We start from the raw sequence: 19,818 nt of genomic DNA on the forward strand, positions 1-19,818 counted from the left end.
ATATCAAAGATAAAACCATAAATTTAATTTTTCTATTTGTATGTAATTTTAATAGCTTATAAAGTTTATTATATAAACCAATAGATAAATTTATAATAATTATACATTAATAATAATCTTAATAATAACTATTATATTACATATATTTTTTACTAGCACTGGCAATAATAGTGGCATTGTTATGGCTATTGGCGGCCACCCGAATGTGTATGATACTGGCCTCGGTGACGGCCACTGTGACCACTATGTTGGCCACCGTACAGTTTGTAGTAATGGTTAAGTCGCCGTACTCACGATTCATCGGCAATAACATGTATAAAGCGGGACCCGAGTATCAGATGCCGGCTCACATATATTTCAGAAATGTTAAACAGTTTATAACGTGTGCAAACAATAATAAAATAGCTACCAGTGCTCCAAAACCGGATGATCCCATGAGTGATAATCATATACCCAAAATGCACAGTCCTTTATAACATTAAATTTATTGCTTATGAATGAAAATTATGATTAATGTTTTTTTTAAATAAATATTTTGTTGGTATTAATTGATAATATTTATTATTAATAATATTTGTAAATTAATCGTAAACAAATTTTTTTTTTGTTATTTGATAAGATATATGTGTATATTTTCCAAAATAAAATATTATTGTTGTACTCTATATTTAATAAATGCTGTATAAATACCATTATTATATATTAAAATAAAAAAATAATTGTTTTATTTGTTTATCTCTGTTTGTACTGTATGTATGTATGTATATGTGCTTTATTGTATTRATGAAAAATATATTATATACTATAAATTATCAAATAATAATCACATAATTATATGAATCTCTTGGYAATTAGTTTTTATCTAAAAAAAGTAATAATATTTTTTGAAAATATTTAAATATATAATATTATTAGAGATGAGCAAATAGAAAGTTTCTAATAAATTTCACTGCAAAAGTTTCTAGAAAATTTTTCAAGAATAAATTTCTATATTCTCCATACTGTCATATAATCATTATAGTCATTATAATACTATATTAATGAGACAATAATATAGATACAATATTATACTACATGTACAACACTACTATACAAAATGGGATACCTATATATAAAATAATTATAATTATTTAATAATAATCAATTTTATAAAATTTTATTCATTTTTTATTATATATTTATCATACAAGATAATAAATATAGAGAAAACAAAATTAACCATGGGGATCATATAATAGAATTTTTTAGAAACTTTCTAGAAATTTATCTTTTGCCAACACTAAATATTATTATTATAATATATATTGAATAAAATATAACATAATTTATAAATTACGGTAATATAAAAATTATAAAATACTGTAAATAAACATTAATTTTGTTAATTTACTGTATTTACTGAATTTATTTAAAAAAATATAGTTTAATAACATTTTTTTATATAATAATTGCTTGTTATTAGTATATTGTTATCATTTATGAACAAAAACATTTTATAATAATATTATTCATAACTATATAATGCTAATTAGTTTTTAAAATGCAAAAAAATATATAAAATGACTGAAATATTTATTTATTAATTTGATTTTTATTTATTAACGATTATAATATGAATACATTTATAAAATATTATATTATTAATAAATATATAGATGTGTTTTAACAATGTTTGAAAACATCATTTTTAATAATTTTCATATCATATTAATAATRATAATAATAATAATAATAATAATTAATGTTCACAGTTTATACAAAGCATGATAATTAAATAAAATTGATATTTAAGTTAACTTTTGGAGCATGGTACAATAGATATACAAGTATAGTCAAAATTTACATTAAATTTTTTGATAAAAATTAATTAATTAAGTAATAAGTATATAATTTATATGTATAAATTTTTAACAATTAAATTAAATTGTGCAATTACATTGTGGACATCACATTTAATTATTATAAATTTACTTTTTTCAATGTATCAGTATAGCATTTTTTTWAAAAATCACATTTAATAGAAATCATCATAATATAATAAATTTAAAGTATTTATATATATATATGTGTGTGTATTTACAATTAGAAAATTAACAAGTTAATTTGATAAATAATGTTTTGTATGTAAATATTTAGTAAAATATTTAATAAAATATGTTTTTGTTGATAAAATTATAGATAACTTAATTGATAATATTAGTAAATTAAATGTTATTTAAAAATATTAACAAATATATTAAAAATTACATATAAAATTATATAAATATAAATGATAAAGTTAATTAAAATTAAAAATATTWAATAAGAAAATATAAATGAAATATATTAAATATTTAATTTTTATTATTTCTAAATGCTATTAATTTTATAGTAGACTTTTAAAATTAAACATGATAAATTATGTTGGTAAAAATTAACTTTACTGATAGCTTTATTTTAATAATACAGTATACTTTATATAAATAATTTAAGGTTATATAATAAATTATTAACCAATAATAATCAAGTTTGCTGTTTGCGTTAATACTATTTTAGTTTTAAATGAGAAGCGCTTAACAAATTAAACTAAATTAATTATTTAATAGTAATGTTAGTATAAGTTTTTTTTGAGGCTTTATTTAATAGAAAAATTGTAATCTTAATAAAAATAATAATAATTTTAGCGATTTCATGAAAAATAATCAAAATAAATGGCACAGAATTAATATTTATATTTAATTTATATTTTTATATATAAACATAAGCTATTAGAGTATATATTGTATATCATAAATATGTATACCTATATATAACAATATACAGTATTAAAAATGATATGCTAAAGTAATAAACAATGTTAAGCATTGTATATTTTTTATTGATGGTCAATGAATAGGCCAGTATATACCGTATATAAACACAATAATACATATTTGACATCAGTCATAGCCTTTTGACATTTAATAGCTTATATTATATATAAATTATATATATATATATGTGATGTAACTTATAATAAGTTTATAAAATACAAACCAAATATTTAAAATAATATAAATCACAGAATTTATATGAAAAAATAAAGAGAAAGAAAAAAAGAGAATATAATTAAATGTAAATTTTTGTTGTTATTATTTTGAGTGTAGTTTCATTTTTTTAAAATTTTCTTGATATTGTAATTATGATAATACTGTAATAATAATAATAAAGACTAAATAGTTTGAAATAAAACTCAATTTTGAAGAATACTTCGGAAAAATACTGCAGAAAATAAGCAAAAGGTTATATCAATATATAAATTATTTTCATGTGTTTTGTTTTTATTTTTTAAGTTTAATTTATTATTATTTTTTTTAATCCGGGAGTACATGTAATGCAATGTGGATTGTAAATAAAAAAACTATTTTTTCTGTATAATTAAGTTAATTTGAAATATATATATATATATATAGTATACGGATATATAATATTTATTTGATTATATACTGTATATTATATAATATATATATCTATGTATGTGTAAAAAATAATAATCAAGATATACAAGTATAGAATCCCCATGAGATTCAATCACTAACAGTATACTTGTATGTACTCTAATATCTAATTGTGTAATACTTTTTATATAATTTTTAGATTTAGTTTTTTTAACTTGTGTTAGMTATGTTTGTTGAATTCAAAATTTATGTTAAATATTTTTGTGGTATTATATAATGTAATAAATTCAATATAGAAATAGAAACACATTAGGATTATTGACACAAAAAAATATGTATATAYTGTATATTATATACAGTATATGTTATTTATATGCGTTAATATATTTTATAACATATAAAATACAGCATTTCTAGCGGTGTTTTTAAACAAATCTGTATTTAAGTTAATTACTTAATAAAATATCCAAGGTTAATCTTACTTAACTTTTCGGATACTTATTACCGTTATGTGATACTAATGCAATTAAGATTATATTTTACTGATCTAATAGCTATAATCTCTACTAAAAATGATATTTTAGATGCAAAATATCAAATTCAAAAAAAAAATAAAAATCAAAACTAACTTAATTAAATAAATTCAAAAACATATACAGTATCTTACAATATTAAAATATTAATACAGTATTGTTTGTATAAATATTTAATTGATAACTGTTTTTGTATGTATGTTTGTAATTGTAAGTGTGTATGCGTGTGAGTGTGTGTGTGTGTGTAAAATTTAATGTATATTTAAAAATATGATATAAGCTCATGAGTAACCACATAAATATAATGTTTATTAAGTGTATAATTGTTGAGATCACAAATCATATAAAATATGTAAAATAATTAATCATTTTTTTTGAGTGAGAAATGATTCATTTTTATATAATCTTGAAATATCTTTAATATTTATATACAAATTAAATCACATTAAGTATTGAAGGCTTTTTCCCAGTATTTTATGGTTATCAGCACAACATTTAGCGTCAATTTACTGTACTATTCAGTATGTCTATGATTTGTACAGAAATTATTTAATTTAATGTAGGGTTTATATATATATTATTATTATGTATCTGTGGTGAAGGAACGGGATGTAGTTTAACGATATGTATAATTAAGTAGTAATACATAATATATTAAACATATACTTTACAGATATCTTTGTATGTTTTGATAGATTGAAAGAAAATAATTGGTAAAAGCAATTTAGCGTAAACTAATCTAAAATAAACACTACATTTAGTAAATCTATAGGGAAATGGACTTGGTAATTTACCAAAATAAACATGGTCATTAATCTTATATATATATATATATATTATACAAACGTTATATGAATATATGTATATTTATATATATATATATGTATCCAATGAGATGTTATATTCTAGTAAACTGTGGCTGTTTTAGGCCATTATGTTGGTCTACTGTAATGGCAATGGGCTCGAGTGGTACGTCGACAAACTGTGGTTCACAACCACCGCCGACCACACCTACCGGTGCTGACGACAACAGGTTCGGCGACAACTGATACGAGTTGGAAGACGAGTCCTGAGCCGATGATGATTGGCGTTTGCTTTGTATGTGAACCCAAAATGAGATGACTAGGAATGAGATCAACGATATGATGAATAATATCAGATTGAATGGGAACGGTATGAAGTATAACGACACACATAACAGTATGGCCACAATTATGGAGATTCCTGCAAATGAAAATATATAAATTTATTTATAAATAAATATATATATTAGTATATTTATACTATAAAAAATATTATGTTACATTTTATTTTGCTTTTTGTAGTGATTTAATATAATTAAGAGATTATTCTTGCAATGAATTATTGACTCACAGTGTGTGTGTGTGTGTGTGTGTGTGTGTGTGTGTGTGTGTGTGTGTGTGTGTGTGTGTGTGTGTGTGTGTGTGTGTGTGTGTGTGTGTGTGTGTGTGTGTGTGTGTGTGTGTGTGTGTGTGTATGTCTATATATATTTGTGTGTATATGTGATGTGTGTTAAAAACTATTGTTATTTTATGTCAATATTTACTGCCTTTTATTAGCGGTTGAAAAGACAGTTATCGATAAAAAATAAATTAACGAATACTTACTGAACACCCACTCGTGAACTCCAGTTTCGTGTTTACCGAGCGATGTGTTTATAGAGCTACGGGTGCGACCAAACCCATCACCTCCGCCGGTGTCATCCGCACGACCTCCTCTTTTGGAGCTATTTTTAAAAATATATATATATTTATTGACAACATTTCATGTTATTATTAACATAAACATATGTAAGACAGTAAATCATAAATATTTATTGATTTAGTCATTAAGTTTAAACATTTATATATTGTATATCAGACTTAATTATAATATTGTAAGTGAATTATTAAAATTAATATTGACTGTATTGATGTTTTTTATGATAGTAAACTATACATACAATGTTAATAGTGTATTGTTATGTTTTTTATATATAAAACTTAATATCAAAATGAATTAAAGTTTATATGTTAATATTATTTTCTGTATTTATAAATAATTAATTTATTGACTTTACATATGATACTACTGTTTAGATTCTAGTCACTCTATATTCAAAGATTTTATATATTTACAGTGATATTTGTATTCAAGAAAAAAATCAATAAAATTAGATGTTAAGATTAGTTGAAAGCATAATAATATTAATTATTATAATTATAATAAAACAAAATAATAGCAGTCTTATTAGAGATATATATATTTTATTTTATTGTATTACATAACTATTACATAAAAATTATCTATTTTTAAAATTATAGATTTCACGAATTAAGTTATCATATGGCAAGTGGCATATAATACATATATACGATATATATTACAGTTATATCATATATACCGTATATACTCAATGAGCAACATGTTTATCCATAGATATAAGACTTGTTATACTGTAATACTGTATTTTATATAATGTATTTATATTTTGTTAATATCTAATATTATTAGTATTATAAATAAATAATAAACATACCTGTCATAGAAATACCTATTGGTCATCATCTTGATATAAATCACTTATGTTGTTGTTTAATCAATATATACAATAAATAATATATATTATATATATATATCTAAATTTGTTAATATCACACACAATACTGTTATATAATTATATTAACAAAACAAATTCTAGATGTATATAATAAGAATAATAATAATACTATAAAATGTTGTTATATAATGTTATTTAAGTTAACATTTAAATATTATGTTTTATAATTTTAGTGCCGACGACACATACTAATATATAATGCAATGATATTAATACTACTACCACTATCACTAATACCAGTAATCATAAAAATATATCATATAGTTATATATTTTTTTGTGATAAATTACTAATAAAAAATAATAAATATAAAAAAACTAAAAATTTAAAATATATACACAAATTACAGAATATTCTGTGCACTAAATTCTATGAACTAAAAATCGTGACTCATATTATGTTGACTATACTATAAGCACATATTCACACATTGCTGTATACTGTATATACAGTACTACTGGTATACATAAACTATACACACATACAATACAATCTGCTTTATCTCTTATATATATATATATAAATATATATATATTGAACTATATATGATGTACAGTGCAGTATATATAAAACTCACACGGCTTATGTATGTTGTTTTTCTCTCCCCCTCCCCATTACAGCACACCATAGCCAGACAATTGTGTACCAGTGCTTTAGATTCAATATTGCGCTCTCAGACATAACAGTATAATACTAGTATATATAATATTTTTGATTGTATTTTAGTTGTGATGTAAAATATTAGATTTTCGGTTCTCGGTTTGGATCGGTTTTCAAGTCATAACTTTAGAGAATCTTTTACTAGAATTTATTATTTTTTTAATTAACTAACTATTTGTGTTTTATATTACTTTAGTATACTGTAAATATACTGTAAAAATAGATAAATTACAAATTGACAAAAAAAATATTTCTAAAAAGTTTATACTTAATTAATATTTGTGTAATAAATGTTTAACTGTTAGTTATTTTAAGTAAGTCTAATATAGAATTGTTATCGCGATAAATAAATATTATTATGAAAATTATTTTATTAAATTGATTAGGGTGGAAACTAATTTGTTGGATCATATAAATATAAAAGTGTTAAAATATCGGATCGGATCACTAAAAAATAATTTCCTAGTTTTTATCTCTAATATATCTCTAATATACTGTATATATATACCTAATAAACCATAAGTCAATTGACAATGGGATTGCCATCTAGTATCTGGCAATCTATTGTTAAATAAATTAATTTTATGTGATTTTTTGATCTATAAATGTGTGTGTGTGTGTGTGTGTGTGTGTGTGTGTGTGTGTGTGTGTGTGTGTGTGTGTGTGTGTGTGTGTGTGTGTGTGTGTGTGTGTGTGTGTGTGTGTGTGTGTGTCAATGTWTATGTGAAACATAAATTGTTGACTAAATATACCAGATTGTTTGACATGTAAAAATATAAGCTTGTTTACATGTAAATTTTAAACATGACTATTTTTAGTTTTAATACATATTTTATATCATATGACATACATACAGTATATCTGTATAATGATATAAAAATTGAAAATTTACTTTAATATACAGTATATAGTTATAATATATATATAAATAATATCTGTTTTTAATGTATAAATTATTGTAACCATTAAAATAACATAATAAATTTTTAATAAATTKATATTTGTTATTTTTTCTTGTAAATACTAATGATTTTATTACAATCATTAATAATATATAATATAATAATACAATATTTTAATAATTATTATACTATTGAATACATTACAATCATACTTGAACAAACAATCATAATACCAATTGATTTTTTATTCACAATAATTTATATTACAATACAGTAATAATAGTACTAATAAATGCAAATAATTTATTGTAATTATATTATAGCAAAAATATAAAAATTTTGTTTTTTCAAAATAAAAAACCATTAATTCATATGAATTTACAGTAAATAGTTACTTTTGTCAATTATGTATTATATTTTAAATTATTAAAACTTAAATTATAATTAATATTCAAAAAAAAAAAACAGAAAAGTTTTGTTTTTTATCTGTTTTTTTATAAAAACAGTATATAACCCTGTTATGTTTGTAAAACATTATACATAAATGTACTGAATATGTTGTTAAATATGTATTTATCTGTGAGTATTGATTTAATTAAAATAACTAAATGTTTGGAGAGAGAAAATATTTTTTAWWAAAAAACACAAATTAAAACAATATTTTTCATATACAGTACATATTCTAATGTATCACATGTTACACAACAGCCTATAATAAGCACACATCAAGTAATTAATATATTAATATTAAATTTATATACATGAAAGACTTGGATAAGTATATAAAAAAATATGTTAATAAATAAATTTAAAAATTAATAAACATACAATATTTATATCATATAACAAAAATCATAGTATATATATCATATAATATTATATATATATATATATATATATGTATAAAATAATAAACTAGTTATTTAACCAAAAGAAAAAATTGTTTTTCATTATTGTTTTCATTGTCATTATTATTATTATTATATTTTCATTATTTTATCAAATTTTCTCAAAATGACGTTCCGAGTCGTCCGGCGATATAGTAATTGGTTCGAGAGGTACGTCAACGAGTTGATGGTCTGCATCGTCTATACCATTGCTCGGATGATTGGGTGAGTATATGGCAGTAGACCAGTCACGGGATGATAAATTCAAACGAGACTGTTGGCGCCGGTATAGCCAATAGGATGTCGACAGGAATGCTATCAACGATAGGATGAACAGGGCCAAATTGATGGGGAACGGTATGAAATAAAATGAGATCAACAATAGGATTGCAATGACAACTGAAATCTCTGTAATTATATTTATAAGAAAGAAAAAACAATATTCAATGAATCATAATATTCATAATAATAATAATAATATCAGTATATTGATAATCATGTTATTAATAATAATACTATTGTTAAAATAATACAGTAATAATCAATTTATGAAATGATAGAAAAAAACATTAATTTTATAAATCAATTTATTTCTAATCTCAAGAATAATTTTACTAATATATATATATATATATTCTCTGAATTTATTATTATTATTATAATTATAATATAAATTATGACTTACGATAAAATCGATTACATTCCGATGGATTATGTAGTTTAGATCCATTCAACAATGATTTAGGTCTATCATTGTATAATTGATCTTGTTGACTTTCCTGGTGCTGTACGCCACCCCTTTTACCAGGGTAGATATTTTCAATCCATTTTCTATTACTAAATTAATATTTGTTTCCAATAATATGTTCAAATATAAATTAGATAATAATAATTTTTTGCTAGCTTATACAGCTTGTATATATWTATATATATGATATATCACTTACAAATTGGTATTTATATACTTACAAAAACATTGAGTAGAAATAATCTCTTTATATGATATTTAGATACAAATTAATAATATATATATTAAATATAATTAGCAGACATTTGTATGTAAATGTGGTCCCAAATAATTGTTAGTCCAAACCAAAATAAATATTCACATTTGYTTTAATATATAAATTAATTGTTTTATATTATAAATTTAATTTTAAATGTTAATACAATCAGAATATTCTTGATAATTGATAAGAAACAGAAATCATCGTATAATCTATTTGTTGTCTATATATTTGMTAATTTAATGAATATATTTGTATTAAAATTCTTGTATTAAAACATTATTATCAATAATTGTTAGTTAACTCAAATTTTTGACTGATTTAACACTAATCAGTTGTGTCAGTCTAAACAACAACAACAACAATAGCAAAGTATTTGTTTAGTATTATATGATATTTTGTTTTGAAGACATAAACAGACACTGAGTTCAGTGTAGTGTTGGCAAAAAAAGAGAAATTTCTAAAATAACTAAAAAATTTCTAGAAAGTTTCTAAAAGAAATTTCTGTCTATGGGATGTCCATGTTAATTTTGTTTGTTTTTTTGTTATTCTTGTAACAATACATAATTAATACATTATACATAATAATTACAAGAAATATTGTTAAATATTATTATTAGTATTTTTAGTTAGCAATTAAATTTTAAAAATTAATCTATTTAATTACATTAAATTTAAAATATATTTAAATAATAAATAAAATATTTACAAAAATTATAATTATAATATATATATATATATATATATATGGATTTCATTTGTATTGTAGAGTAGTGTATAGTATCGGTATATATATAATATATAACGTAAATTACAGTATTTTTATGTCTCATTTCTCACTTATATAGTATTACAATAGTTATAGATATGGGAATCACATARTACATTAGTAAATTCTATAGAAATTTATTATTGAGAAATTTACTATAAATTTTCTTATGGAAATTTATTAGAAATTTCTATTTGCCCATTTCTTGCTCAGGACGAGTTCACTGTCAGCACAGGGATAGATAGTATGGTATTTACTGTCAGTTACTTACAGTAGTATTGTATCGAAATACTGTAACATGTTTTACAATAATAATTGTAATATACTTTACTTGCATATTGTGTGTAATATAATAAAATCTATTTCGAGGAAATTAAATTTTGTTATTAAATAACTAAATTGTTGTTTAGAAAGTTTAAACAAGATTTTACACAAAACTTACTTTAATTGAATAATGGTTTTATTTATTATATTACAGTTACTACATGTGTAACTATACTAAATAGAAAATTATATGTAATAATACTGTATTATATGTTTTTTTTAAAGTATAATACCTTTTAACATATTACTATAATAGTATATAATAGAAATTATAATTAAATTGTTTATTTTTAAAATAAAAACTTATTAAATTTATTGTAATAAAATCTAATAATTTATTAGTTTGAAAATTGTAAATTTAATTTTGTTAATATAAGTAAATTGAAAATATTAGTATTAGTACAGTACAGTACAGTACGCTAAATAATATAAGTAATTTTAACTATCAATTATCACTTATCACGTATAAAGTTGTCATAAATATCATAGTTATTACAAAACGAAAGTTAAAAATATAGACAAAATATTAGTTATCAAATATAAGTTTAAATTTTCATAAATAAAAAAAATGTAATTAATTTGGAAAACAGAATATTCATATTATAATTTTAATTTAAGTAATTGCTTTTATTTTTCATTTATTTGAATAATATTTGAATCTTATAACAATTTTTTTATTAATCATCATTATATTGATATATCATTTGCACGCAATTACTCTGTTTGTGTAACAAAACTTATTTGTGAAACATTTATGATATTTACCACTCAAACTACAAAAATAAGTTTTATTTTSTTTATATATTACTAAACTATGTATTATTTAATCAAAATCTGTAAAAAAATATAAGAATTAAAAATTATTTTTAAAAATATAAATTAAAAATAAATTCTAATATACAGTGTATAATATAAACTATAAATAATATAATCAATATATTAATAAAAATATGTTTTTAATTCATATTTTTGTAATTGAATGGCTATTATTAGTGTTATAAAAGTTATGATGTTATAAAATATAAATAAATAATATCAATAACAATTAAATATCAAGCTAATTTTTATATAAAAAACAAAATACATTGATATAATAATTGTATAAAATATTTATTTATTTTTTAGTTGTGAATAAAATCTTTAAAAATATTAAATTCCATTATAATTGATTATTAATTATTACAAATAAATAAAATAATTATTTTTATAAAGTATAGTAATATAACACTTAATTAATTCAATGATTGTTACAAAAATTAAGTATGATTTTTAAATTTAATTAATTATTGTTTTAAAATAGAAAATTATTGTTATGTTGTGTAATAATAATTCAAATTAATTATTTAACAATTATAATGTCTTTAATAAMATAAAGAATTTATTATTTTAACTTATTATAATAATTTAATAAAATAAATATAATAATAAATTATAACATTATCTTAATATTGATATTTTCTACTATTATTCAGTATTATCTAAAAACAGGAAAACTTTGGTTAACATTTCTGTAAAGTGCCGGTAGATTAGTCTGAATATAATTGTTTACTTTTTGTTTAACACTACTATATTTAGGTGGTCTACTTTTATATACCGTTTTAGTATGCCATACTAGTATAATGGTACAATTGTTGGCTAAAGGTTCCAGCTCATCCATGGCTATATGTAGACCATCTAAAAAGCTTGTTTCTAACTGTCCTCCTTTATAGATCATCGACGCATTTGGATGGACAAGAAAATACTGTARATTTACAGCAAAACCAGCCATATCTATAGAAAACTTCCGGTGCGGATATGGGTCCCACCAACCGATCACTATTCCAGTTGTTTTGTTGACTAAAGGCGATGATAATCCGATATTACGTATTAATCCAACGGGAAAGACAGACACTTTACGTGTTTGGCGTATTTCATCAAACAGTCGGATATCGTAGGCATTGTCGTCGTCTGCAAAATAGATGACACCTTTCTGGTCGCTACCCAAGTATTTCTCCCGAAGCCATTCAAGAGCCCTTTTCCTGTTGGACACTCCGCGACCATATTTGTTAGTATTGCTGTAATTTTTGGGATGTGCGGCCAACATATGGACATAAGTTATTCCCGATCTGTTTAATAAATCAATGACACCTATCGATGGTATWGTAGAGTCTTCGACAACTATCCACAATATATTCTGTATGTGCATCAGTGTCTGTGCCAACCGAGTCATRTCMGGCATTTGTGTTGGCCGAGTATAGGTCGGGGTTATCACATAAATAGTAGATTTTGGTGACGATAGCGGCAATTGTGGTTTTGTTGTTGTGATCTTAAAAAATATAATTTCGTAGACTATAACCAATAATAGCAAACATATTATGAATTTAACATTTGAGATATTTTTATATTTGGTTAAAATATGTTGTGATGTTTTCATATTATAATTTATAATTATTATTTTACAAATTAATATTTATTTTACGATTACAGTATACAATATTTATATGATATTTTAAAGATTTACTGAATATTGATAGTGATTTTTCAATTTTWGTGCCAACTCATTTTTTTATTTAAAATATAATATTAATTTTTAATTTTAAAAAATAATAATTAGGGTCATATTGTGAAGCCTACACCAACTTAGGTAACGCCTCGCAGCCTAACCCTAATTATRATGTAAATACATATCTTTAATCAATAAATCAAAATTAATTGAAAATACACTCAATTAATATTCAATATATTAAATGAGTATTTAATGTGTAATGTGTGGATAAAATCTAAATAAGARTAAATAATTTTAATATTATATTATAAAATAATTAATCTCCTTTAGTAATTAATTTACTTTTTAAAAATTTAGTATTTTTTACTATTAGTCAAAAACTGGCAAACTTTGATCAACATTGTCGTAAAGGGCTCTATCATAAAATCAGACTCACGACTCATGATTTTTTTGTGAATATCTAATAATCCATATTTTGAATATAAAACTAAAAAATGGCAATGTTATAGACAATTTTATACTTAATATGTTTATAATTGATCTTTTTTTTATTTACTATTATTATTGGCCAGATAATAGCATCAGTCATATTTTCTGCAATTATCAATTTTAATATTTTCAAAATATGGTTTATTAGATATTCACAAAAAAAATCACGAGTCGTAAGTCTGATAGTAAGATAATGCCTCGTAAAGCGCCAGTAGGTTATTGTCGATATACAATAGTATAGTCGATGTAGTAGTAGTGTTTTTTTTATTTTATTTTTTTGCTTACTATTGCTATAATTAGGTAATTTACTTTTTTATATGATATATCGTTTTGTTGGTTTGTCATACTAGTATAGTGATATGACAAATGGTTCCAGCTCATGTTTCTATTTATAAATTGTTGTTCAAATTGTCCCGTTTTATATGTCGTTCACACATTTGAATTTGACGAGAAAATACTGGTAAGTTTACCGGAAAAAACCTGCCATATCTACACCAAACTTACGTTCCCGAGAGGGACTTCACCAGACAATTACTATTATTATCATTTTGTTAGGTATAGGCGTTGATAAATCTGTACCTCCTATTWATCYAATAGGAAAAACAAACAYTTTAGGTTGTTTTTAGATTACAATTATTGTAAATGTGTTTATTTTAATTAATTTAATATTTACGTATATATATTACATTACATATTACAATATTTATATGATCTTCAAAAAGTTAACTTATTTGTTAATGAATATTGAAAATGAATTTTCAATTTTTATGTCAACTCATTRCAATATTTAAGCAAACATGTATAATACTTTTGTTTTTAATCTATTTTACAATTAAATAAAAAAATATTAACTCTAAATTAATATCTTATATTTATATATTCCAGGCAATGGCARATAGGTTTAATGGCTTAATTTTACGCTTATATCTTGGTTAAATATGTAACATTTTAGTAGGAATATTTAAAAATAATTTTTATTTTTAAGATTTAATTATACTTATTTTAATAGGAAAATAAAACATAAATTGTACTAGATAAAAGGATAACCCTAAAATTATACTATTAAGCCTAGTTCAATACTATCCTACTGTTTAATACCGTATATTTTTACATTAAATTACAAAATAATTAGTCTCTAAATATTTACTAATTAATTTACTTTTTAAAAATTTAGTATTTTTTTAAAACTATATTATCTAAAAACTGGTAAACTTTGATTAACATTGTCGTAAAGCGCCGGTAGATTAGTGTCGATATAGTTTTCTACTTTTTGCTTCACGTTATTATAATTAGGTAGTTTACTTTTATATATGGTTTTTGTATGCCATACTAGTATAGTACTACAATTGTTGGCCAACGGTTCCAGCTCATGCCTACTTATTTTTAGGCTTTCAATAAATATTGTTTCCAAATATCCCGCTTTATAGATCATCGACGCATTTGGATGAGCGAGAAAATACTGTAAATTTACCGCAAAACCTGCCATATCTACGGCAAACTTACGACCCGGACAGGGGTCCCACCAGCCAATTACCATTCCTGTTGTTTTGTTAACTATTGGKGTCGACAAACCCGTACCGGCTATTAGGCCAACGGGAAAGACAGACACTTTACGTGTTTGGCGTATTTCATCAAATAGTCGGGTATCGTAGGTATTGTCGTCGTCTGCAAAATAAATGACACCCTTTTGATTATTAGCCGAATACGACATCACAAGCCATTCAAGAGCTTTGTTCCTATTGGAGACCCCGCGGCCATCTTTTATCGTATTATTATGATTTGTTGGTCGGGCGGCCAACATATGAACATATGGTACTTTAGATCGGTTTAGTAGATCAATGATTCCGATATTGGCAACAGTAGAGTCCTCGACAACTATCCACAATATATTCTGTATGTGCATCAGTGTCTGTGCCAACCGAGTCATGTCCGGCATTTGTGTTGGCCGAGTATAGGTCGGGGTTATCACATAAATAGTGATTTCTGGTGACGGTATCGGCGGCGGCAGTAATGTTGGCTGTAATGATTCGGTTGGTTTTAATAATAATAAAAATCGTGATAATGGATGAACATTGCAATCAGTTTGTACTGATATTATTGTTGTCGTGATTTTGATAATTATTATATTATATAATATAACCAATAATAACAAACAAAACATCAAGATAATTTTTTGTACACATTTAGATCTTGGTACTAAATATAATTGTTTCATATTATATAAAAAAATAAAAATAATTTTTTTCTATTATAAAATAATTAGTTATTTTACTAAATGATAATAAATTTTATTAGTGTTTTTTTAATTAACTTTCAGAGAATTATTAATAATTACATTATTCATGTATCTGTTAATATATATATATATATGATATTTAATTGACTATCAGTTAATTAATGTTTATCATGATTTGTTAATTTATTTGTCAATTCATTCATTTTATTGTTTTTAAAAATATTATTAGTATTTAAAAAACATGCATGTACAATTGTTTTTCATCTAATTTATAAGTAAATAATTTTTTTTAATTATAAAATTAAATTATTAAATAATTAAAAATTAATAAAACATTTATATACATTAAAAAAATTTAATAGAATAATTTGTAATATTAATTTATTAAAATAATTTACTATTCAATTTACAATAAGACAATGTTATCACTTTTGACTATTATCTAAATACTGATAAACTTTTGTTAACATTGCTATAAAGTGCCGGTAGATTAGTTTTGTTGTAATTTTTAACTTTTTTCTTTACATTACTATAATTGGGTGGTTTACTATTGTATACAGTTTTTGTATGCCATACAAGTATTTGTGTACAATTGTTGGCCAACGGTTCCAGCTCATGCCTATTTATTTTTAGACTTTCTATAAATATTGTTTCCAATTCTCCCGCTTTATAGATCATCGACGCATTTGGATGGCCGAGAAAATACTGTAAGTTTACGGCAAAACCTGCCATATCTACGCCAAACTTACGATCCGGACAGGGATCCCACCAGCCAATTACCATTCCTGTTGTTTTGTTAACTATAGGGGTCGACAAACCMGTACCGGCTATTAGGCCAACGGGAAAGACAGACACTTTACGTGTTTGGCGTATTTCATCAAACAGTCGGATATCGTAGGCATTGTCGTCGTCTGCAAAATAGATGACACCTTTCTGGTCGCTACCCAAGTATTTCTCCCGAAGCCATTCAAGAGCCCTATTCCTGTTGGACACTCCTCGACCATCTTTTTTGGTATTACTGTGATTTTTCGGATGTGCGGCCAACATATGAACATAAGTTATTCCCGATCTGTTTAGTAAATCAATGACACCTATCGATGGTATAGTAGAGTCTTCGACAACTATCCACAATATATTCTGTATGTGCATCAGTGTCTGTGCCAACCGAGTCATATCAGGCATTTGTGTTGGCCGAGTATAGGTCGGTGTTATCACATAAATAGTAGTTTTTGGTGACGATAGAGGTGATGGTAGTAATGTTGGTGATAATGATTCAGTCGGTTTTGATAATAATAATAACAATAACTGTTGACCACTGGAAACAATTYGTGATTTTGTTGTAGTATTTGTCGTAATCTTGAAAATTATGATTTCGTACACTATAACCAATAATAGACAATAAAACATCAAGCTAATTTTTGAAACACTTTTCAATTTTGCAACTGTATATAAAATTTGCATTTTGTATAATTTAAATAAATTTATTTTTATAAGTTTTCACAAGTTTTAAATTTAACTGTTAATTAATATTTCTATTATTAACTAAAAACTTTATTTTTTAAAATAATGACAATTACTCGATAAATTGTATTATACAGTACAGTGTTATATTTTATTCAACTCATTAACTGATAGTCAATGATAATAAACTATGGATTTATTAAATTTTCCATTTTTTGATAAACTATTATTATTATCAAATAAATGTTTAAATAATTTRCTATAATGTCACGTAAAAATTGAGTCTAATATAAATTTATGCAAAATATCAGTTTTGTAGAACTGATTCAGTATATTATATACATATTATTATATAAATAATAATAATATAATACAATTGACTAATATATAATATAATATTTTTGGCAATTCTACAATATTGTTATTAAATTATAAATATAATATATTGTTATATTGCACACAATTTTTGTTTTTTTATGTTTTAATAATACTAATAATAATAATAAATTTAATAATAAAATATTATCATTTAATTTTGTTAAATGCTGTGATAATTTCATTCATTTATGCAAAATAATGTATTTTTTTATAAATGCTTTACTACTAGTTTAGCATATCAGTTATGTTTTAACAAAACATAAATATATTTTTATAAATTATATAAATATATTTAATAAAATAAAATAGATTMTAAAAGYATAATAAAAATTATAATATGTTGTCGTCAAATAACAATTTTCAATAATGTTTATTATATCTATTATATAAATTTGTTTATTAGAACAAAAAAAACAAAAATTTTGACTGTGACACAAAAACATATAAACATTATTTATCGGTAATAAATTTAATATTATATATTTTAATATTTGTAATACTAGTTACAATTGATTTATTTATTGGAAAAAATTATAAGAAAAGCACAATCAATATTATAATGTTAATGAAATTAAAAAAACTCATTAAATAAATAATTAATTTCATTTGTCTTATAGATATTCCGGTATTATTGACAGACAAATATTATATTATCATTTTGTCCTTAATTTTTCGATTTCAAGTATAATATAAAATGTTTTATGAATTTAATAAAATATCTAAACATAAATATGTTATATATATATATATATATATATATATATATATAAAGTGTAATATATTTATAAATATCATAATTAGTAAGTTTCGGGAAGAAGGGCTATAATGTGTTGCGCAATGTATTATAATAATATAAACAAATACGAGATATATAATTAAAAATAATTATATAATTGTARTTAACATGTTTTTATTTTTTTGATTAATTGATTGTTTGAAACTATATTTTGATAAAATTCATAAAACAAAACAAAATGTCAAAAACGGATAAAGTAATAAAAGATTAAATTAAAACATTATATTTGTTAATACAATCCTATATTTAGTTTTACTATTGATTCCGCAAAAAAAATTCAACTATTTATCTTTAARTTCTCATAAATTATAAAATATKTATTAATTAATGTAAATTTATAAAATAAAAACATATTAACTACATATTTGTTAATAATATTAATTTAATTCAACACATWATTGCCATTTTTTTCTCGAAKCTTATTAATTAYTATWMTATTTATATTTTGTGGATATATATAAAAAGACATTTTTGTTGATATTTTAATTATTTATCTATTTTTTTAGTTCACTCATTTGACTTTAATAATAACAATAAAAAAACAAGTTTATACTTTAAATATTAATTATTTACTTAAAAATAAACAAAATTATATTTATTAATTTTTTTAAAACATAATTGAGCATATGATACTTTAAAATTCTCTCTTTTTAAAAAAATATATTAACGCATCCCTGTGCTGACAATATGCCCAGAAATTAAAATTAAAATCAGGTAATACTATATGAGATATATTTATATGTTAGGAGAAAATACTGTATATATTTATAGGCATTGAAAACAAAAATAAAATTTTTTAAATTTATTAAATTTAAAATATTATTTTTATGTTACACATACAGTATTAAAAGTACA

At 22.3% G+C, this 19,818-nt stretch overlaps 3 protein-coding genes across 3 annotated transcripts; all 3 read right to left on the reverse strand.

Moving 5' to 3' along the window:
* Positions 1-4,828: 4,828 nt before the first annotated feature.
* LOC128963923 (uncharacterized) lies at positions 4,829-6,532 on the reverse strand. The gene is made up of 3 exons (XM_054310472.1): positions 6,489-6,532; positions 5,578-5,696; positions 4,829-5,173 (listed from the first exon to the last, which is right to left on the reverse strand). Exons 1-3 carry the CDS (start codon positions 6,515-6,517, stop codon positions 4,848-4,850), a joined length of 474 nt encoding a protein of 157 aa, XP_054166447.1. The 5' UTR covers positions 6,518-6,532; the 3' UTR covers positions 4,829-4,847.
* A 2,585-nt stretch (positions 6,533-9,117) lies between these two features.
* Positions 9,118-10,040, reverse strand: LOC128963961 (uncharacterized). Its single transcript, XM_054310517.1, has 3 exons — positions 9,988-10,040; positions 9,704-9,855; positions 9,118-9,426 (listed from the first exon to the last, which is right to left on the reverse strand). The coding sequence occupies exons 1-3, from the start codon at positions 9,993-9,995 to the stop codon at positions 9,131-9,133; spliced, it is 456 nt and encodes a 151-aa protein (XP_054166492.1). The 5' UTR covers positions 9,996-10,040; the 3' UTR covers positions 9,118-9,130.
* Positions 10,041-16,766: 6,726 nt separating this feature from the next.
* LOC128964452 (galactosylgalactosylxylosylprotein 3-beta-glucuronosyltransferase S-like) lies at positions 16,767-17,735 on the reverse strand. Its single transcript, XM_054311042.1, has one exon. It carries the CDS (start codon positions 17,733-17,735, stop codon positions 16,767-16,769), a length of 969 nt encoding a protein of 322 aa, XP_054167017.1.
* Between the last annotated feature and the right edge of the window lie 2,083 nt (positions 17,736-19,818).

Source organism: Oppia nitens, unplaced genomic scaffold (assembly GCF_028296485.1).
Source record: "Oppia nitens isolate AA-2021 unplaced genomic scaffold, nextdenovo-longstitch-racon4-pilon3 scaffold15_pilon_pilon_pilon, whole genome shotgun sequence".
Lineage (NCBI taxonomy): Eukaryota > Metazoa > Arthropoda > Arachnida > Sarcoptiformes > Oppiidae > Oppia > Oppia nitens.